Source organism: Gambusia affinis, linkage group LG15 (assembly GCF_019740435.1).
Source record: "Gambusia affinis linkage group LG15, SWU_Gaff_1.0, whole genome shotgun sequence".
In the NCBI taxonomy this organism is placed as follows: domain Eukaryota; kingdom Metazoa; phylum Chordata; class Actinopteri; order Cyprinodontiformes; family Poeciliidae; genus Gambusia; species Gambusia affinis.
Window position 1 is genome coordinate 9,086,905 of NC_057882.1, and position 23,157 is coordinate 9,110,061.

General features: G+C 40.2%; 1 protein-coding gene across 1 annotated transcript; it reads right to left on the reverse strand.

The window, feature by feature from the left end:
* Nucleotides 1-8,008: 8,008 nt before the first annotated feature.
* On the reverse strand, nt 8,009-23,091 carry ltn1 (listerin E3 ubiquitin protein ligase 1). The gene is made up of 32 exons (XM_044139748.1): nt 22,960-23,091; nt 22,568-22,774; nt 22,277-22,375; nt 21,649-21,879; nt 20,727-20,779; nt 20,411-20,591; nt 20,103-20,276; nt 18,466-18,656; nt 18,225-18,372; nt 17,883-18,140; nt 17,482-17,793; nt 17,078-17,287; nt 16,939-16,980; nt 16,662-16,851; nt 16,323-16,562; nt 16,081-16,234; nt 15,841-15,991; nt 14,910-15,120; nt 14,670-14,826; nt 14,465-14,578; nt 14,233-14,360; nt 14,015-14,150; nt 13,605-13,749; nt 12,809-13,022; nt 12,323-12,560; nt 12,063-12,140; nt 11,746-11,932; nt 11,476-11,641; nt 10,825-11,045; nt 9,094-9,288; nt 8,796-8,963; nt 8,009-8,709 (listed from the first exon to the last, which is right to left on the reverse strand). Exons 1-32 carry the CDS (start codon nt 22,999-23,001, stop codon nt 8,647-8,649), a joined length of 5,304 nt encoding a protein of 1,767 aa, XP_043995683.1. The 5' UTR covers nt 23,002-23,091; the 3' UTR covers nt 8,009-8,646.
* Nucleotides 23,092-23,157: the final 66 nt, after the last annotated feature.

Sequence of the window (23,157 nt, forward strand, 5' to 3'; positions counted from 1 at the left end):
GCATACAAGCAATTAATTAAGTTAATTGCCTGGTTCACTTAATTGATTACCTTGTTATTTTTGCTAGCCTTGATAAGGCTCTCTTCCACAGTGAGATAATGTAGACATAATGTGAGCATTAGCCTATAGGCAGCGCTTCAGCGCTGGCTTCAGGTAGCATATCTTTTCTGCTCCTCTCCTGATTCCTGACTCATTTAGTGAAATACCAAAGTGTGCTGGGTATGCAGTACGAGGTAATTGATGCCAAATTACCTTTTCATTGTCATAATGCATAATTTGTTTTATTTATAAGCCATTAACCCAATGCGTCCAGTTCAAAGGAAAATTGCTAAAAATGTATGAGGGTTCCGTCACCAAGCAACGCCAAAGTCACCAAGATAAAGGTTGGTTAAAGAACATGGCATACTGCTGAGGCACTTTGTGCTATTGATCAGCAAAATAACAACAAGGAATGTGGGTAGATGCTTAAACCTACAGTGTTGGACAGAAGTTTACATACCATTATCATCAGCATAAATATTTTTGATTTTGGCATCTTAAATTCATACATACAGTCAGAAATGTATGTATCACAATTACAGATTTATTTAACTATCTCTTGCAAGTTGTAAAGAAACCGCATGCCTTTTGTTGTCATAAATCTGGTTTAAATCTGGCTTGATATTTGAACACTCTTCTCATCAGTAATAGTACAGCTCACTTAACCTGCTTGGTGTTCCAACTTTTAAGTATGGATTGAACTATCTGAGCACTATGACAATTCGGTGAATTGTTGCTACAACGTTATGGAACAAGAACCAAATCCTTGTTTTAACATGTCCTTGAATTATATTTTCATTATCGTCTAAAACACAAACAGAACCTAAGAGAAACAAAAGTCCCAAATTATCATGACTGCCATATGAAGAGTGATTATAAACTTTTATCTGGCACTGCAGATCAGTAAAGTCAGACGTATTTCTCAGTGAAATGAATCAGCATCAGATTTGCCCTCAGACAGCTGCCATTTTAACTCGACTTTAGGGCAGGGCAGCCAGTTTTTCTCTCTGTTCCCGTTGTCCTCTCTCCCTTTGCCTCCTCTTTCTTTGTTCCCTGTCTGAAACGACCCAATCACGCCCTTCTCCACACTTGCTCACTCTTCTCCGCTCTTTTCTCCATCTCACACTGTTCCTCCTTCCTCTCCTTCTGCCACATTTCTCAGAGCTTATGAAGGATGACTATTCCTCCTCGCCTCAGTGTGTTACCTCCCTGGCCTCAATCTTTCCTGACTTCTATGACCTTGTTAGAACTTGATAATACGTGATAACGAATGAATATAAACGTCTGCAAGAGGGGCTGTGTGTGTCTTTTTACGACCTTCGGCTTTACCCTTGAAGATGAATGCGCACAGGCGCTTCATCACCAGTAAAAGATTATTTAGAACTGAGCTGCTGGTGGTAAAATATCCGTCATTCTGTTTGGCTTTTACTAAAAGGGAGATTCCTTCTGAAAATTCCTGAGTAGAAAACTTCTTCCTAAAGTTCCACTAAGGCTTGTTGAAAAATAAGCATCACCCACTTCGCAGGCACACCTTGATTTTTTTTTTTTTTTTTTACACATCTTATAAAAGCCAATTACCATTCTCTATCATGCTCCATGGCACCATTAAATGAGCTCATTAAAAACCTTTAGGATTACAAATCAAAGTAATTGCCAATTAGGATTTACCTAATTGTTAAAATCTTCCAGGATCTGATGCTTTCTCGCTACGTTTGTGGCGCTGTGTGGAGCCATAGCTCTCCATATACTTGTTTATCGGTGGCACCATTGTGATGATTGATGTGCACAAGCGGAACCAGCCGGGACCGCATTTTGATTTACTCCACACAGTAAATACTACCGCTGAGGCAGAAAGGAAAAGGGAGTGGAGTAACTGAAAGAGCTAAACTCGTGTCTTTATCTCTAAATTGTACAGGCACAGTATTTTCCCTCAGTTTCTTACTTTAGCCTTGTGACTTTCTATAAAAGCAATAAAAAATAATATTTATGGCTTGAAAGAATAATTAGACTGCTTTACAATGACTCGTTAAATCTGGATGGGCTTAGCAACGTAAAATGCAAAAACAGCTACCTGCCTTACCAATACGTCAGTGCTTAAGAGTTTATTTACCATGTTCACCATCTTATTTTTCCAGGAGTAAGGAGGCTGGCTTCAGATCCTATTTTTCCTTTGTGAACTAAACTAAATCCATGAGAATAAAAATATTTTCCCTAGCCAATAAGTCTGTGAAATTTTCTTGCGTTTCCCTTCTTTCGTGCATACTAATATTACCAATCACGTTGTGGCAGCTGTATTTCTGAAAGCACTGGATTTTATTTAGGGGTTTCAGAGTTGAGGGAGGTTTGATACACCATGTTTCTTTCAAATATTATTTTTGCCAAACGGTTTGAAAAAAAAAAGCGTAATTTTCCCATTTCTCTTCACTTCCTCTCTCACACAGTCCTACGTATGTCAGAAAAAGATTTTAAAAAATTACTTGACTCAACCTTGTGAAGCACTTCACCCTCTCACTGGTCTTAGTAGATGCCATTCAATAATTATTCAAGCCTTTGCCTCTATTTATTATTCTGTATTCATATCAATGCTTGTTCAAAGCACGGTTTGATCTCACTGTCAACCTCCATTATAGAAATGTTGACCTCTGCCCCCCACCCCCACCCCCACCCCTGTATAATCTGGTTTTGAGCCTTAGATGAGCAGTTGCAGTCATGTAGGCTGCTCCAAAGTCAATGCTTAAATCAAGAGGTTGGCTTGCTCTTTCCACAAATCCCCCTCTTTGAAGACATAAGAAAGAATCAGAAAGCTCTTCTTAATGTTTTCCTTAACTCCATTGGGAGGCTCTAATTATCTGAACAAAAGCTTATAAGCCAGAGCAAGCTGTCAATTAAGCAGAGCTGTAGCTCAGCTGACCAGCACAGCTCCCATATGGTCTGAAAAAGTTTGGATTTTATTTCAGACTTTGATTATAAGGCATTTTAGTACACCTTGTGCATTGCACGTCAGAAAGCTCGTTAATTTGCTGCGTGATACATGTCAGCGCCCCCAGGTGTTAGCTATGTAAACAAAGGCCCCAGTGAAACACTGACCATTTAAATAGCCCTGTAAATCAAATTTGGCCACGGGGAGTCAGGAGCCAATTTTCTTAGCATCTATCACAATTTATGGAGCTTTGGAACAATATATGGACATGCCGATGGGTTTCTCTAAATTAACTGAAAGGGCCATGATGGAGAACTGCCCTCAGTGGAACATTGTGGGTTAATTTCTTCCTTCCCACTGAGTTGTAAAGGATGAATTTATCAAGAACCGACAGCAAAGGTTTCCCAGTGCGAACTGCCTGTCTGGCTCTCATACAGCCTGAAATATTCATTAAGTTTTTCTCATGCATATGTCCGTGTTGCATCTGAAATTGTCTTTTCCTACTTCGATCTCCTTCACACTTCCTTTCTTACTGTTGTTTCCACTTCCAAGTTTCGAAGTTGCGCTCAACAGAGCTATGTGCAGAAGGTTTTCTGGTAGGCAAAAGAAATAAAGAAATAAAAACACAGGCAGTTTTATTTGTTGGCAGGCTTGTGCTTATGGTGCTTGAATGTGAACTGTGGGCACTGCCTCTGAATGCTCGAGAATCCTCTTGTGAAGGAGTCGGTTACTTTTGGCTGAAAACGAGCCTTTGAAATGCTTAGCCACTTTGCAGGCATTTTGACTGATAAAATCTATTTATAAAAATAGACTTTTTAAATTAATTTTAAAAGTCAAACAAACAGAATATTCAGAAAAGCCTAGTGAGAGTACTCCTAAATCAAACAGGATGAAATTAGTCTTTTTTTAAATTATTTCCTCACATACTGTATCAAAATGAATTTATTATAAACGTATTTCCATCACCTTTTCACATTGTGTTAAGCTACTATAAACTTTGATGTATTTTATTGGGATTTTATGTCTTAGAAAAACCATTATTAGGTGATCTGGTTTGATGAGCTAAACTATTTGTCCTGATTGAGACCTGGTGTGTGTGCTGGAAAATTAACATTGCACCTGAAGACGTTGTGCACATGGTGAAGCAAGGTAGTGACGGTATGATGCGTAACTTCAGCACCGACGGGAAATTGGTCCGAGTTGATTGGAAGAGAAATGACAGACTGCTCATGTTAATTACATTTTGGATTACACATTAAAATGCCTGGCTATATATACATATATATGTACTTTTTTACCGTCATATTCATTCAGTCTACTTTATAAATACCTGAGAAATACTAAAGCAAATTAATAACAGGTATATAATTCTGCCCATTAGCCATCCTGTTCTTTAACTACTGCATTGAAAACAAAGTTTATATTTTAAACTGTTTAAGAGGTAGAAAGATATAAATGTGAAAAACAAAATTAAACAATATGAACATTTTTGCAATGCACTGTAAAACAGCGAACAACTCAAAACTACGTGGCTGATTCCTTTTCTTGATTTGCTTTCTGAAAACTGTTCATTATAGTTCTGAATACCAGCCAGTCTTTGGAAAACAGCACACTCAGTCACCTGATCTTTGGTGTCCTCCACTGCAGCTGTAACATGGCAGCAGTAATAGAAAACTATAAAATGCTTGTACGTGATGACAGACTAATACCAACTGATTTAAACTGTGGCAGACCTAGCAGACTTGCCCCCTCATAATGGCTGAGACAAATGCAGGTGTAGGAGCCAATAGCCTGAGATCAATAATCTTTGTTTATTGCCTTCATTACGGGAAAACTGCAAATGTTAATAAAATCGATCCCTTTCCGTGAGTAACATGGCCCAGAATGTAAAGCTCCCTGCCTTGTTTTAGGATTGAAACAAAGCAATCCTCTTGATAAATTTATCTCTTGATACATTTGCAGGATAACAATCAAATTCAGATTTTGATTATGCGCTGTGCGGGATTTCAAACATTATTTTACTTTTTTTATTTTTTGCTGCATGATAGAGAACATGAGCGGGAGGCACAGAGTAGGAGAGCAGCTGCAAAGAGGGAAGCAGAATGACTGTGTGGGATTCAATTCAACGGAACTAATATTAGCACTTATACTGTTGGGCAAATGTGCTTGTATGGCTCAAAACACACACACACACGCCCACACACGCACACACACACACACACACACACACACACACAAATTCGAATCCCCTTTCCAGAGATGAGTGGCAGCATGAAATGTTGAGGAAAGGCATGACCAGGATGTGACTAGCTTCCTGCCCTTGCTTTGAATGCTAAAAGGCTCACAAATGAGTTTGGAGGAGTTAAATGAGGACTAACCTGGTCTGGATAATTATCAGGTAACTAAGTTTGCACAAACTGGGCTGTGCAGCCACAGAGGCCAGTGGTCAGAGTGGCTTCAGCCAGGATGACTGCTAATTAGCCTGATGGAGTACAGTAGGATCATGTGAGTGGGTTAAAATCAAATAGGGGGAGAACATCTGCAACACTTTCACAGCTACAGTGACATCTAAATGTATTCTTTTTGAATTTTATTTAATAGACCAGCACAATTTCCAGTGCACAGTTGTGAAGTGGATGAAAGAGATACAAACTTTTTAAAGTTCTCTTTTTAGGAATAAAAATCAGAAAAATGCAGCATGCCTTTGTATTAGCATCCTCTGAATCAATATTTTGTAGGAACATCAAAATATTGATGTTCCTATATCTGCAAGGTTGTGGGTGCTTATCTGCAGTGTTTAAACAGGGGGGGCACCCATAAGAAAACATTTAATAGCAAGACAGACATGAGAGACAGGCAGAGCACCTCGAGAAAACCCACATATGAATGGAAAAAAACAAAAACAAAAAAAAAAACGTGCACATTCTGCACAACTCGAGACGTTGCTAAAACTATTTTTAGCAAAATAGTACAAGTCATTCAGTCTGTAGCAGCCCCTAAGATACGCACAGCATGATGCTTCCTCTACCATGTTTAACTGTTTGCATACTCCACCATTTGGGGGTTTTATTTATAAGAAAAGTCTTGGAAGTTTATGGAGGCAATTTTGTTAATTGTATGATGGAAAGGTTGGAGGAGTATATCTTCTTTTAGATCCATTATCTGCTTCTATCTATTTAACTTTTTAATAACCTCTCCATTCCTTTTAGTTTTTTTTACACCTACCTAATAATGCTTAGAGTCTTAGAATGACTGCTGGAGTTCATCGCAGCATCAGTCATTGGGTAAAAGGCTGGAAGCAATCTGAAGAATAAGACCCAACATACTCACAACGTACAGGGGAATTTGTTCACAAATTAACCTCACATGCATGTTTTAGACTGATGGAGGAACTGGAAGTGTACACAGAAGATCCACATATGAACATGGGAAGAGTCACAAAAAAACAAGCAAACAAAAAAAATAAAAAACAATGAATTTGTTACCTTTGAGGGTTCCACTCCCAAAGCACGAAACAATGCCTTTCCTGGCAGCGTAATATGGCCATTGTTGCAGGTAAGGAGTTCTCCTGCAGACTTCCAGACTTTGTGTGGTCACACTGCCACCTTCTGGTGAAAATTGATTAAGTCTATGCAAAGAATTGGCTTTACACAGGACTGTACTGCATGTAGTTCATAACATTTGCACCAGTGCTTAATCAAGCAAATAATGAGCAATAAAACTTGAGGCTATTGGTGTGAGTGTTTCTGTCAAAACTCATGAGACAGAGGGAGCCTTCAGTATAAATATTTATGCCTGCCAAACAGATCAATGGCAATTAAAAAGGTCAAGGGCAGATGATGATGAATGTCCGTTGTATGTATTGATCAAATTTGACCATAATAATGAATTACAAATGACACACTTACACACAAGCTTCAGACAGCAGAGAAAATCAAAGGGATTAATTCATTGATCATGCTTAATCTGTCATAATTAATTCCATAGGAACAACGGCGATGAGAGCAAGTCTCCATTAAGCAGATAAATTATTCAGCAGGAGGATGTGGTGGACCCAAGACAAATGAGCTTGTGGGACCGGTGCAGCAGCCACGGACTAAAGCTAATTACAAGCAATTCTTGGAAACAAGCACCGTTTTTTTGTTGTTGTTGTTTCGATATGCTTATTTGGAAACTTTACAGCCAGAGGCTTAGGTTGGAAATGGGAAAAGCTTCACCTTGATTTCAGCTGATTTGACTTTATCATGACTGTCATGAACAGTCTCAAGCTGTTCATGTGATACATGTTAAATTTACTGATCACATCTCTTTATGTGAAAGTTTATCAATTAGGGATTTCATATTTGTTTTTTTGTTCGGATATACTCGTTTCTAAACAAATAAAAACCCAAAACCTGTGAGTAAATGTGATTTGCAGCTTTTGGAGTCTCATTTCTGAATATAGACTGTTCTCTCTATGACACAAAGAAGATGCATTGGATTTTGGTTGTAAACATTGCTTAGATTTTTTTAGTAAGCTTGCAATAAATTAGAACATCAATTTCTACGAACAAAAACCAACAGAAAATATTAACACTTAAAGGCGTGTTATGTACCATATTTATGGATTCAACACTTTCTCTGATGGCTTTTTGCATAAGTAATTACATCACTGTTACATGGAGGCAGACAGTGGCAACTTCCTGTTGCCTTGATAGCAACCTTCAGCAAACCTGATCTCTCATCTTCCTCTTGAAAAAACATCCCTTAGATTTAAAAGAGGGTTTAGGTCAGAAGAGTTTCCAGACCAAACAAGCCCAGTAAAATTATGATGATTAAATCAGGCAGTGTGGGCAGGTAAAAAGTCCTACTGGAAAATTAAACCGGTATCTTTACTAAGGCTTTTCAGTAGAGGGAAGCATGAATGCTCTAATATCTCTAAAGCTTCTGTTAAAAAATAAAAAAAAGCAACTAAGAGAACAACAATTTTATGTCAAAAATTGGTGGAGACGGTCCAATATATTGACACGCATGAGGTGTATTTGTGATGAATCAGGACATTTTATCCAATATAATTCAGGAGGTTTTATTCAAATTACTTTTCAACATTTACAGGTGGATGTAGGCACATAGTAAGACACACAGGCCCCAATATTTGTGTGCATTTGGATATTTTATCTTAAAATTCCTGTTTCCTGCTTCTGACAGATCAGATGTCTCTAATCTCCTAAATATTAGGAACTTTTTCATCAAAAACTGACTTGGATCTACCATTGCTTCAACCAGCTTTTCACACTTCAAGCTCTTTTTTTATATTTCAAAACTCATTTTACTTCCTATGATAAATCAAATCAGTTTAATCACGATGTTTTCTGCATGTATCTGGGGACTCAAAGAACAAACTGCTACATAACAGTAAATCTAAAAATAACATGAGGGCACTGATCTTTCACATAAGCAATACAGGAAAAGCACTGCTATGTACACACAGTTTGGGCATTAACCCACATGTCCGAGTATGGACATATGGGACGTTAAAATATGAATAGCTCTAGATTTTGCATAATTTCTCCAGATTGTTTTTAATTACTTGAGTAATCCAACAAATTATACAGCATTCTGGAAAAACCTTGTGATACCACTTTGTATGCAAGCGTCCAGTCCTCCAGTAGAAGTCGTCGTCTTTCATCCAAAGCAGACACAGAGGACTAAAAGAAGGTTTCTCTGCAGAGCGGGCAGGTGGACTTGTTGCTGGAAGTGAACCATTTGTACTACAGGAAAAGAAAAAAGGCAATATCAAAGCAGGCTGCCACTGGTTGCTTAAAGTATATTAATACTTCAATACCACACGTCTCACCAGACAAGCAGAATGGAACTTCTTCTTGCAGGTACGACAAGCTTTCTTTGGCAGGGAGTAGTTGGAGCCGTGAATAACAGAGAAACAGATCATGCAGTCCTCGATGCCCTCGAAGCGCTTATCCACGTTGTTCCTCCACAGAGCCAGGCCCTCCATTATGCTGCCGTTCTGACCATACAAACAATGTTGTTGTGTTTTGGTTTTTTTACCTACTAATTCCAGCAAATAAAAATACCCGGCACTTTAAAAACACCTGAGTCTTAAATGCCTTAAAAGAGCGTATCGATTGTTTTTCTACCTGATGTGTGAGGTAGGTGCTGAGCTGCAGCATCCAGTTCCTCCACTGCTGCACGGCGACGCCCACACGTCTCCCACTCTCCACAGTGATGGAGCCCAGAGGGTAGTTCTGCGGCAGCTGAATCACCAACTCGATGTAGATATCATCCACGGAGTATGTGGCAATCACCTCTCGCGCTGCTGAGCGGGCTTTAACCTGAGAAGACATGATTAAAATATATATATATATATATATATATATATATATAGTCTTAACACCATAGGGGGGTCTTCTAGTCAGATAATCAGGCAGCGGATGTACAATTAAACACCCAGATCCATTTAATGGACTGACATAAATGACAGTTCATTAACTTTAACAGAACAGTATAATGCTGCACCTTCGTTAAAGTGCACTGATGCATCACGAAATTTGGTTAATGATTCAACTGGCAATCAAAAGATGGAAATATTTAACAAGTTTCTTCTAAAAATAGAACAAAAAAACATTTAGTTTAGAGAGAAAAAGAACCAAGAAATGAAAGGTGATGGGAATCAGTAATTTTTATCTTGACTAGTGTATGGAAATGTCAAAATCCTATCTTTTTTTTTATTCTGTGAATGCACCACCCTAAAGATCACCAAGACAAGCCAACAACAAAACTCTGATGTGGATGTTATTTGGTGATGCAACTCAAACTTAGCCATAATGAAGACAGAGGAAGCACTGGGATGCTGGAAGCCTTTCATACAGCATGTCAGCTGCTCATTTAAGTTGCAGAAGAGCACAAGAGTCAGAGACCGTCGGCGGATCACAGAAAGGCTGAAAAGGCCAGGAAATGATGCTAAAATCCAGTTTAACATGTCAACTCTGAAATGATTGTTTATGAATAATTATTAAAGTTTATGGTAGGCTTTTCATAAAGAGACTAGGAAGTCTAGACGACGAGTCTGGATCAAAATATGTTCAATGCTGTTCTTCATATTTTACCTTAGCAATTTGTATCGTCTAAAATCTGTATCAGCAGAGTTTAACTTATAAAATTAAGAGATCAGAAATTGGCTATAAAATTCTGATAGGTGCATCTCCAGATGACAGTGTAAATTGTTTTCTCTTTTTAACCCTTTGGGATCTCTGATCCCACTGGTATGATTACACCAGGTAACATTTTCAAAGGCCAGTAGCAAAAAAAAAAAACACTTTTAAAAAGTGTAGATTTTAAACTAACCCTAATTTTGGTTTGATGTTCATACATCATGTAGAGCTAGTGATCTGATAGTGAGTTGATGCTAATCCAAAGTGTATAAGCTTAAAGGGTCAATATTCAGCCTTTAGTTTCCTCCTCACCATAAAAAGTACATTTCAAACTTATGGTAAATATGTTTTTGACGCAGTATATGAAACGTTAAACCAAAACCAAGCAAAAGGGGTTCTAAGCCTCGCAGAGGCGTTCACATAAGAAAATATAAAAGCCTGCACCAGAAACTACAAACTATATTCTATATCAAGAGAACATAGCCGACAAATCAAGGAATCTATTCCTGTTAAATATGTATATATAGAAACAGCTTAAATGTGATACTTTCCATTATGACATGAGTGATTAGCTTACATCTATTAAACTAGACATTTTAGAACGACTTAAGTCTAGAAAATTACCGTTTCAGAGCGGGAACAAATTAAGAGTTTAACAAATGCTTTTCGAAGGCTGTCTCGTTCGGTGTGCAGAGTGCATTTAGCCCGCTAACTTACAGTCATGCTGTCAAACATCTGAGTGCTGTCGTGGACCGAGGAGATTTCCTGGGCCGACAGAACAGGACTGACGTGTTTACTGGTGAACTTCTCCACTGCAGAGCTGACTCTCTTCTCCTGGCTGTTCCACCACAGACGCACCATGGCAGGCAGGTCCTGCACTGTGCTGTAGTACACACTGCAAGCCAGGTGGGGGAGCTCCCACTCAACGCCAACGTTCTCTGCAGTCAATTCACAGCACAGACAAAAATGAAGAACTCAGACCCTTTTAAGCTTTTTTTGAATTTTGTTTTTTATTTACAGACTCAACCGTTCACGTATATGATTGGGCTGAACACACCTGCATGCCTCATGTTAAAAATATTTAGACGTTAAAACTTTGAAAAAGGTGAAATTTTCCTTCCACTCAACTATCCCATACTTCGTATTGCTCTATTACATAAAATCCCAAAAAGTACATTGAAACTTTTTGTAGCTTGGTGTGAAAAGCGGTGCTATCACATTTACACAGCATCAGATCTTATTTATTTTTGATTAACACATGTTCTTAGCAGGACTTGCTGAATTTATGGATATAGTTTGTTCAAATGTGCAAACATTCAAAGGATAGGAATAGGTTTGCAATATACTAAAAGTTTCAAAGTGACTTACTGTCAACTGTGAGAAGCAGACTCTCTGTGAAGAAAGTTTTACTCTCCTTTGTCTCTGTCCCCTGGCCCGGGCAAATCGGGTTCTCAGGCATCAGTTTGAAGAGATGGAGGAGCAGCTTGTTAAGAGAGCAGCTTCTCTTCAGATACTGAGCATAATGGGCACGCAGCTACATAAAAAAAAAAAATTTTAAAAAGAGTGACAGAACTTCAAAATCAACTCCTTTAGTCTTTCTAAACCCACTCTTGCAGTAGAAATTAGACAAAGACTCACATGGGAGGGGGAGGATTTGAAAAAAGTAAGGAGTAGTTTCCATGCGAGAAGGTAAGCCAGTATGCAGGAGTATTCCACGCTGAGAGGCTGGACCACTGCAAACTCTCCCACCTGAAGCGCTGCCAGGATGCTGTCGCACAACTCTTCACAGGTCGACAGAATGGCCATGAGCGCAGCTGGAGGAGATCTGAGATCAAACACACCACAACTTGGAAAAAAAGATATATATTTGTTTGATTTTATTTATTTATTTTCCATTTCTTTCTTTTAAATTATGCATTGCGATGAGGCAACAGAATTTCCCCACTTTCACTTACAGACATGGCTCATCTCTGTCATCATCAGACCTATTGCTATCGCCTTCGCCATCACATTCAGGCAGCTGTGGCATCACTCTGCATTGACAAAAAAAACAAACAAACAAAAAACTTTTTTTTAACATTGTGTGCAAAATTTCAGCTGACCTAACAGAACGGATCTATAATGTGGAACAAATTCAACACTATAGATCAGACTTACTAAAGTGTTTTTCTAACAGAATCGTGCAATTCTCACAACAAGAAAGAAAAACCCTCACTTCTCCAGCATATGATGAACAATAATCTGCAGAGGCCTGGCCTTGAACAGCAGCAGGGGACACAGAGTGTTCAGCAGGGTCTGAAGAGGCTCTGGCAGGTTGGTCTTTTGGTCCGCTATAAATCGTGGCGGCAGGGAATTTTGGTTTAGTTGCTGGACTGGAACGTAAGTCAGAGCCAAACCAACCGACTGGAGAACAGCCATGGGGAACACGGGGTCATCCGGTTCCGGAAAAGCCTCTAATTGAAGCAGAGATAATAAGTGAATGAAGATGTTAAAATTAGGACTGGTATTTATATTGTTTACAATGTGAGAAAACAACCTATCTGGATAGAAATCGTGCTTAGGAGAAATCCATTCTTATGCTTTTTAAATACTTCAAATGCAACATTCAAATGTTCATGGAAAATTAAGCGCACCGAGTAGTACCTGAATTATTTTCCAAATACAGTACATTTACTTGCCAACATAAAGCCAACACACGTACCAGTGATTCTCACTGGCAGAGGCAAAAGGAGGTTGTAGATTCCCTCTATGAAGAAATCCTTCCATTCGCCAGCCAGCTCTGTTGGCAGCTTCTCCAGGACGTCAGAGGACGGCGACGCGAAGAACTGGTTCAGCGTCACGATCAACGCAGCGTTCTCGCACACAAACAGCTGCACCCAAGGGTTCCACAGACAGCTCACATTCTCACTGGCAGTCTGGGTTTGGATAAAGTTAAAAAACCGAGTTATGTTAGAAAAAAAAAAAAAAAAAGCTGCAGCTCAGCTCAGAGAACCTGATGACAGGAAAAGTATTATTCATGAGCTCCACAAATCTGGTCTATAGGAATGGCAAAATAAAGCTTTTGTTAAAAGGAAGACAAAAGCCATTCATGGAGGAGAAGGTAGTTTAGTCAAATTACAGTCAAATTTAACTCTTTACTAAAGTAATGTAGCACAACTAACAGCCCACAGTGATAGATGGTGGCGGCAGCATCAGGCTGTGGGCTTGCTTTTATTCACTAAGGACAAGAAAGTTGGTCAGAACTGATGGGAAACTGGAAGGAGTTTAAAACTGAGCGGCAATGGGAAGAATCTGTCAGTAGAGCAGCACGACAGAGACTTCAAACCCAGCCAGAGCTAAAATGAAATAATCTGTGGCAGACTTTGAAAATTACTGTTCCACAAACGTATAGAAACGTGTGGCTGTGAGGTGATAGAATGTGGAGTGAATAGTTTTGTGAGGCAGTCTAAATCATAATACAAAACAATCTCAAAATCCCCCTGTGAGCTTTGTCTCACCTCCAACCAGGCCAACATAGAGCAGAGCAGAAAGTCCCACTGGTTTCCCCCAAGAACAGCTGGACAGTGAGTCACCGACCAAGACAAGAATCGAATCATCTCCACATTGAGGTTCAGCTGTTCAGATGTCGTTTCGGACAAGTCACTGAAATACACAGATGTGGCTAATTTAACAGCAATAGATGAACTGATCTGCAACGACGTCCGTCGACACATCAGCATTTTCTATGGTCCTGAAAGCATAAAGTGCCCAATCTACAGATTAACAGATGTGTTTTTTAAAGACATGCAGGAGCCATAATGTTGGGAGTGTCAACTTAGAAATTAACAATTGCAGAACAACTGCTTAAATCACAAGAATATCTGCTAGTGTTAGCTCAATAAAAAATTTTCAAAGTTGCTTCGGTTACCAGCTAAAGAGAAACCAATCCTCCCGGCTGTTCCTCCATTCCATCAGAGTGGCAAGGACCGCCTGAATGACCTCGTCTTCTACCGGCGTGTTGGCGTTCAGGCAGCACAGCAGCACTGCCAGACTGCCATAAACATCTGCAACACACAGCCAACAATTACTACTGGCATATATAAATCTGTAAGATATAGATTCCTGTATAAGGCTACGGTATCTCACTTTCATCCTCTTCCCAGTTGATTATTCCAGCAGTAGCCAAAGCAATCAGAGTTTCTCTGTCTTCTTTAGCCATAAGTGGGCAGAGCACCTGCAGGGTGCTCAGTTTGCTCAGATTCACTGGGAAAAGGCTGATTAAATAAACATATTTAGTATAAAACACGAGCTACAATTTCACAGCCAAGAATGTTCAGAAAAAAACTGAAAATCAAATACTTTCTTATAAATTACTGACCAATCAGCACTATCATAAAGTCTTTTTAGAGCTCCACTGCAAGTGGCTGCCAAGTCGTTGGTGTGGATGTAGTTTTCTAGAGTCAGAGTCCACAGACCTCCATCTGTCACAGACCTTGTGGTCAGAAAAGGAGAAGAATTTAATCAGAAGATAATTTTTAAAATTACTTTTAGAAAAATGAAAGGAAGCCTGAGGTGAATCTGACCTTGAGTAGAGGGTCTCTAGTAGAGATTTCATTGGGACTTTGCTATGGAGTCCAGCTGATAACCCCCATTCAGCCAACAGGTTGCGATAAGCAGATGCTACTGGGGGCCGGAAATCGAGCTCCTTACACCACTGCAGCGCATACAACACTTCTGAAACTGTTGAAAAGGAACAAACTTATGAAAGCATCAAAAACTGGTGGAAGAAAACAACTTTGTTCTTAACAGAGTCCTGTGTGTACCTGTGCCTGTAAGGTTTGGGAGGAATGAAGAGCATGGCGCCTCCTTTTGGCCAGAAGCTACAACTGCAGCAGTCTGGACCACAATTCCCAAGACGGCGCAGACACAGAGGTGATCAGGCAGCCTGTTTGAGTCTGTGAACTTCCACATGTCCTTAGAGGGTTTTTCACAAACTCCTCTGTGACGGTTGGACAGCAAAGGAGCTTTGACCCACTGAAGACAACAAGTGGAAAAAGAAAAATGGAGGCACCACATGAATGTTACATGTTTTCTTTGCGCTGTGTCTTGCAAAGTATTCCTACCTCTCAAATGTTTATTTTGTCACTCTAAGAGGACAAACATCAATGCATTTTATGGGAATATTATTGAAGACCAGCACAAATTAGTAAATAAATTTGAGATGGATGAAAAATTACAGTTTCCACCATTTTTACTAAATTCTAAATATGGTGAAATGCATATGTATCAAGTCCCTTTTCATCCTATTGGCCTAAAATAAATCTAGTGCAGCCAATCATCTGTAGAGGTAACCTTACCTATAACACCTTGGTGTAATTTAATCTCGGTGTGAATGCAACTGTTCTTTGAACTGATCAGTCTGTTTGACATTACTCAACAAGAGATTAAGTAACATACCAGACAGGTCAGGGGTAGAAAGTTTGGAAGAGGGTTAAGGCTTCAGTTAAACATCTCCAAAAACTGTTCAACCCTTCATCTCAAAATGGAAAGAGTAAATCACAAAGATTCCCAAATCTGTCACATAAAATTTCAATAAAATACAATAAAAAAGTAACATTTCTTGCTGTAATGTAGCAGTATTTGAAAAGGTTCATGAGTAGGGTCATTTTTGCAGGGCCTCTGTAAAATATTCCCTTTGTAATCACTATACAGACGTTCTTGAATTTTCCCATAGTCAGGTATGGACTTGCTGACCTGAGTAGACAGGGCGTGTCTGATTCTGGTCCACTCCGTCTGGCTCGGTGTCAGAAGAGCAAAGAATTGGCTGAGGACGGAGGATGCTTGGTCGCCAACGGAGACGATTGTTTCCACTAAGCTTTGGACAGCTCCGACTAAAACCTGCAAGCTAAAACAAAAAAATAAAACGTATAATAATAATTCAAGATAACACAACAGGCCGATCAAAAAAATAAGATGCATGTACAAAAGATTTACCTTTTAATATCGAGATCGATGGTCAGAAGCTGCTCCATGACCCAGACGGCTGCACTGTGCAGGAAGCCGCCTTGGCGGACCTCGCATTCACAGTGCTGCACCAGCGACCTGACTCCAGCTACACACACTTCCTTCAGCTTATCCAACAGTGATGCTGTAAAAGTAATGGCAACGTGAAGTTGCTCTTTCTTTCTCTCGCAGCTCAATTAGACATTTTTGTGCCATGTGTGTGTCCAACCCACCAGACAGGTGAGTGCGTCTTTGATCTTGCGCAGTCAGCTGGAAGACGGTCAGCAGGAGCTCCTCAGCGGAGAGGAGCAGCAGGCAATCCTGGACAGAGCAGAAGAAAGAGGAAGCCACGTCGCAGATGAAGGAGATGAGTGGCTCCATGTTGCCCGCGTCCGACAGACTCTTGGTCTCGGACAGAGTAGTGTGGAGCTTCTCCAACATTTTCTCCATGTACACCTCCCCTATTAAAGACTCTGAACACAAAACACGGCAAAATGTAAGACGCATCATCTGTTTTGTCAAGCAGACAGAAGCCCTTTGCAGTATTTTCTGCACAATTTCTCTTGAGTTACCACTGTTGTTGGTCTGAGAGAGAACGAGGCTGATAAGCGTCCAGCTGTTGCTGCTCGTGGGGGTTTTGGGGGCAGTCGAGTTGCGCTCCATCTTGCAGAGCTCTTCAGTCAGTCCCAGGAGCTGCTCGCCCAGAATCGAACCTTTCAGCCAGTTCCTGCAGCTTGCCCGAGTCTTGGGATCTTTACACGCCTTTACAAGTTAGAAAACAAAGTCAAGAAGTCTTTTCTAAACAAAACCCACAAACTGGTTTAAGTCTGATGAAAACTGGATATTTACTCTCTGAATAATTTGCAGGATAATTCTCCACTCCAAACCCATCTAGAAAGAAGAGAAATTGACCATTAAAAACAAAGAAGAAGAAGAAGAAAAGAGGTAAAACTGCAGTTAGATATCAAGCAGATGAGGATGAGGCTACCGTGGTGATGTGATTAAGAATTTGTGTGGTCTCCTCCTGGCTGCAGCAGGACAGTGAGCTGAAAACCATCTCCACCAGGTGCTCGGTGTCGCTGCGTCCCACCTCCGCCAGCCACATGGCCACACGCCTCAGCAGAAACTGAACTGCTGGATTTTTCTCACCCGCCCATTTATCATCTCCAGGTTTCATTTCATCAAATTCAAGTAAGTTCTGAAATAAGTAAAAATGTAAGATAAAATGTGTTCTAGTATGAAGCTAAAAAAGCTAAAAACTTTAGGAGTTTCTGGTTCGAACGTATTTATAAAGAGTTGCACACTATATATATATATATATATCATTCTCAAAGTCATCGCAATTTAGCTTAGAAGAAATCGCTGTCAAATGAAAATAGATCTTCGACTTACACTGAAAATCCTGGGCGTGTGAAAAGACTGCAGGAGAAGGGACAGAAAAACAAGATGTTTCTCTGAGTTTTTCTCATTCACATGCACGAGGCACAGCTGAGCCAGCTGGCACACGGCGTCTTCAAAATGCTGAGTCTGTAGGGACCCAAGCGCCTTCTCCTGCACAGGCTCTGACACAGTCTGCGCAAACTTTTCGACTCCCTCTCCCTGAACGACTGATTTCTCATCCTCTTCTGTCTTTGCGAGACACATCCTGACAGATTTCTTCTTCTGGGTTTGCTTTTTGCTTATTCTCTCAGGATTACGCATGACCTGGAGAGATTCGAGAGAGAAAACTACTAGCTCTTACTTCCATTGTATTTCACCTGACACATTTTACTAAAGCATAAAAGTAAACTCACCTGCAGCAAAGTGGCTACGCCTTCCAAAGCCTGAAGATCAACGTCCTCGTCGTCGACAAAACGCACACACAGGAGACAGAGTTCCTCCCAGAAGTCAACTAAAAGTCTCTTGAAGACATCCTTGTTGTTATTTTCCTCGCCTTCGCTGCGTAAACCCGCCCTCTTCTCCCAGGAAATGAGCATTTCGGTGATCAGCAGAAAAAGAGGCCCATTCTGAAGGGAAGGACTTCTAACAGCCTTTTCTATCAACGGTAGGAGCTGCAGAAATAGAGCAAAACACTTTAAGAAACATCTGAGAGGTAGAAAATGTTGGGAAAATTTGGCATGACAGCATGACCACACCTGCTGGGAAATGAGCATGTTCCGTATTTTCTCCTGAGACTGCTCGTCCCCGGCGTTCTGCATTATGCTGTACCTCAAGCACTCAACAAAAGACGTCACTATGACTGCGCTCTCCGACGGGCTCGCCGCCGCACGCTCACTGGACAGGCTTGACCAGCACAAAACACGCAGAAACACAGGAATTACTTTCGGAAAATGCACCTCACATAACATTTCACAAATAAAAACACAAACAAGTTACCCTTGCAGGAATGCGGAGTAAAAAGTGGCGTAAAAGTCCAAGTCAGGATCTGTGATTTGCCGCGGCAGTTTGCTGAGGAGTGGCATGAGATTCGGATGCAGCCCTTTAGCCATGCCTTTACCTCCTTCTTTCAACAAAGCCCAGAGTTTAGGAAGAAAGCCTTTCTTGGCATTTACATGTGTCCAACAATCCTGAAACATTTAAAAGAAAATTAAGCGATCACACAGAAGACACTATGGATTTTAAAGAAAATGGGAAATGACATGCTTTGCGTGAAAAGCTAAATATATCCATGATTTGAGTTGCGTTTAGAACCACTTCATGAAGAACTATTTGTTTTCTGTATTTATCAGCCTCTCACCTTATTGAGGAGGAATTCTGACTCACTTTTTTCTAATCTTTATTTACACAACTCTCTTCAAGATTCCAACTACTCTGCTAAAGATCTGATGTCTTCACGATTGTTTAATGACCCAGTTTGGGTCAAGCTTTAGCTGTCTCAAAATTCCCACTAGAATGTTTTGGAAGAAGATTTCCTAGTGGTCTCAATAACCTCTTTCACCACAGTGCTGTTATACAGTCACAAACACAAGACTCTCTTTATGCTCCTTCTGACTGTTCATAAATCAGCATATTAAGCCAGATATGTCCTGCATAGGAAGCATCTGTCAAACATCTCCAAGTCTTTTTGGGGGAAAAACCATTTAACATGTTTATGTGCCTCACAAAATTTGGATTCATTATCCTGGGAATTTTAACAGCCAATACTAGAAATGTCTAGTCACTAACTGATACAAACAACCATGTCTTAAGTCCAGAAATCTGTTCCGTCTCTGCACACTTTAGTGTCATTCGTTAAATACATTTTAATGGTGAGACAGACCTAAAGTATTTAGTGAAAGGAGCTAATGACTCCAACAGGCCCATGTCTGGGATTTTTGAGGCTACAAAACAAACCCAAATCATCACACCTCCACCACACATGCTTCACAGCCAGTATGAGCCGTGAAGCTCATACTTTCTACACTGAAGTCCAGTAGTTCCTTCAATTGCAGCTTTGCAAATTGAGTCATGCTACCGTATTATTTGGCTGAAGAGACAGTCTCCTAGCTATCCTTCCAAACAAGTCAAAACAAGTCAAAAGCTAGAAATGACTAGTCAAAAGCTAGAAATGACTAGTCAAAAGCTAGAAATGACTAGTCAAAAGCTAGAAATGACTAGTCAAAAGCTAGAAATGACTAGTCAAAAGCTAGAAATGACTAGTCAAAAGCTAGAAATGACTAGTCAAAAGCTAGAAATGACTAGTCAAAAGCTAGTCATTTCAGGACAATTCTAGTAGCATTGTCCTGAAATGTAACATTTAACCTACCAACTCAGTCCTGTAAACTTTGAGATGCAGTGTTTGGGTTTATTACACAACCTGCTGCCAACTATCAAAAAGTTTAGTAACCCTCCAGTGTTTTCCACTCAGAAATATCCCTCCTTTGTTTCCTGGTAACAAAATAGGGAATAATATCTTTTTAGCTGATCTACCAATATATATACAGAATGTAGCTTTTTTAAAGTTGTAATTCTCTTTGATTTACCTACTGATTTCACTATTAAGACCAATTTTAGACAATTTTGTTCAAACTTACAGGAATAGTGGACACAACATGAAGAACTGCCTCCCACACGTGAGGAAGCACAACAGGGTCTGTGTCATCGATACTGAGGAGAACAGCAGGGCACAGTCGTGCTGCTTCACTCTGAACCAGATCTGGTGTGAATTCACACAGAGCACACAGCATCTCAAAAAAGGCTCCTCTGACCTGTGGAGCAACACGCGGGGTTAGGGCAACTCAGTAATGACAGACAAGGAGTCGCTCGAGTAACAAGAGCTATCGAAGCAACTGTTCTTGTTCAAATCTTCTCGCATTGAATGTAAACGTCATTTAACGCACACCTGTGGCGTCTTGTGCTTGCTGTATTTCCAGAACTTCGCAGAGTTAACCAGTAGAGCTAATCTTTGCTGCAGTGCTGCCCTGTCATCCTGAAGCAGCAGGGAAAGTAGCCTCTTCACCCCCAACAGCGAACTGGTCAGCATGCGAACATATTTGGTTTCTCTTTCCTCTTCTGTCACACTTCTGTTGAACAAGAGAAATCAGTGTCTCAGTAAATCTTTTTTTTTTTTTTTTTTTTTTTTTTTTTATATATCGTTACTGTTCACGCACAATAAAGGAACAGACAGAAGCTAAGATAAGTAAAGGTTTTTAACATACTGTGAATCACTGAGAGTGTCTGCGGTTTCCTTTAATAGAACATCTTGAAGCACCTGCAACACAGTCATAAAATTATATGCGTCTTACATACTTAGGACTTTTAAAAATATTCAGTTTCTTGTCACGTCACAACCTTTGTGTTCAGTTCATTTTCCTGTCATAGCGTTCACATAAAAATCTGTGAAAACAATTGCCTTCCGTAATGATTAATTAGTAAACTGAGACCAACTGTGTGAAATTTAATTAGTGTAAATGCAGCTGTTCAGACCTCAGAGGTTATCAGAGGAGTGTTTGACAACATTAGTAAATAAAGAGCAGTAGAGAAAAAAAAGGAAGATAGCATGTGGTTCAGGGATATGCTTAAAAGCAAGTTTACAGCAGGGTTATGTTTTAAAGCAGTAACCATTGGAGACGATGTGAAAGAAGGTACTCTGAGGTCAGACGAAAACAAAATTCAAGATGTTGGCACACATAAAATGGGCATTGTGATGTAAAAAACTACACTTTAACAACCTAAGCACACTATCCCTATGGTGACACATAATGACGGCAGCATCATGCTTTAGGATGGCTTTTCTTCATAAGAGACACGGAAGCAGGTCAGAACTGATGGGAAGATGGATGCAGGTAAATACAGGAAAATCCTGGAAATGCCGACCAATTGAAATGGGTAGGAGTAAATCTCTGTCATGTGTTAGAGCAGTGTAGTCAAAGTTCAGCTCTAAAGAAAATTCTGTGACAAGACAGAAAATACATTTAAACTCTGTTATGCACATAAAACCGAAACAAATTACACCGATGTTTGCAGTTGCACAATTACATAAAAACCTTTAAGATTAGGGATATTAATGCAATGTACCACTTCTACGTATGTTAGCACAAGAATCCACATTTCTGCAGAAAAGTTAACATTTCCACTCACAGTAAGGATCTCGTCCTTGCAGAAGCCGAGAGCTTCAGGTTGTTTAGCAGGTGAAAACGCAGCCTGAAAGGCCTGGCAGGCGGCAGAGGCTGCGGGTGTGTACGTGTCACACTGCGACAGAATCCAGTGGCCCATCAAACTCTTCAGAAAGGGAGCCAGGCTGCGGCGCACTTTTAGCACCAGCTGTTCAAAAGCTTGCTGAGTGGCCTCCCTGATACGGCGATCATGGTCCTAACAGACCAAATGAGAAACAAAGAAACACTTTAATGCATGACTGGAAAATTAGTTCAAAGATTAATTATTTCAACTATTAAAAACACTAGAGATCAAGACCAATATTTATTTTATTAAGGATTAAAATGAGAATAAAATGCGCTGCAAGTCCTTTGAAGCCGTTACACTATTAGTAACATTTATGCATCAAATCGTGTCTCTAATGTTTAGTGCATAACAGTACACACTGTTAATTGTTGTGCATCTAAATCAAAAATCGAGCTATTTTTGTTTTAAAGCTTAATGAGTAGGAAAACAAATGGCCAACTTTCATCAGTGGGAGTTTGGTTTAGCAAATTATATCATGTAAAGTGACTATGGTGAATTGTGAATGCCGGGTGAATTAACAACTTACCACTGATATCTTGCAGTAAATTCTTGGCCAGTATGGCAGAACTCCCTTCACCTCTTCTGCATCCCGTTCCTGACACATGGCCCCAAAGTCCTGCACTGCCTGGGAAGAACAAGCGTATTAAACACACTTTCAAACAATAAGGGCTCGAAGGTGATGTTTTTACTCATGTTCTCAGAACCTAATTTTTACAAAGAAAACAACGCATTTCGCTTACAAGTTCGCAAGGGCAATAAATATGCATATTTGCCCGATTCTGCAGATCAACATTCAGAACATCCAGATCAAACTCACTTTCAGTCTGGTGACAACATCCCTCTTTGAGAGTTTCCTCAGCACTAGGCGGAAATCTGCATCCACCAGGTTGTCTATTTCCTCCGCTCCGTGGACAGCTGGGACATAACTCAGCTCAGAGGTGACCGTCGTGTCGAAGCCCACGAAGCCCGGGATGGCACCCCCTTCCCGGGCCAGAACCTCAGCAGCTCGACCGCTGCTGGAAGGCTGATTACAGGAAACAATACGTGTTTTCACACAGCAATGGAGCTAATAAAAATTCGCTTGATGGTCAGTTTGTGGTCAAAGTTTAAACATGCGTCGTTTTAGCTGAAACCACGAAATTTGTGTTGGCTCGTGTTAGCTCACTTTGTACCGTCAACGCTGTTTCACAGATATTGGTGGTTGCTTACCCGAACATTTCCTTTTGTTCGTTGTTTGTTCTTTCCCCCCATGATGATCTTCCTACATTTGAACTCTTTTAACTTATACAAATGTGTTCTTACTAGCTATCACATAGGGACCCCAACTCGGAAGTGATCAATACCAACTCCGTCCTACGTCACTATAGACGTTAACGCGTTTAAAGCAACAAGCTGAGGAAATAGTCC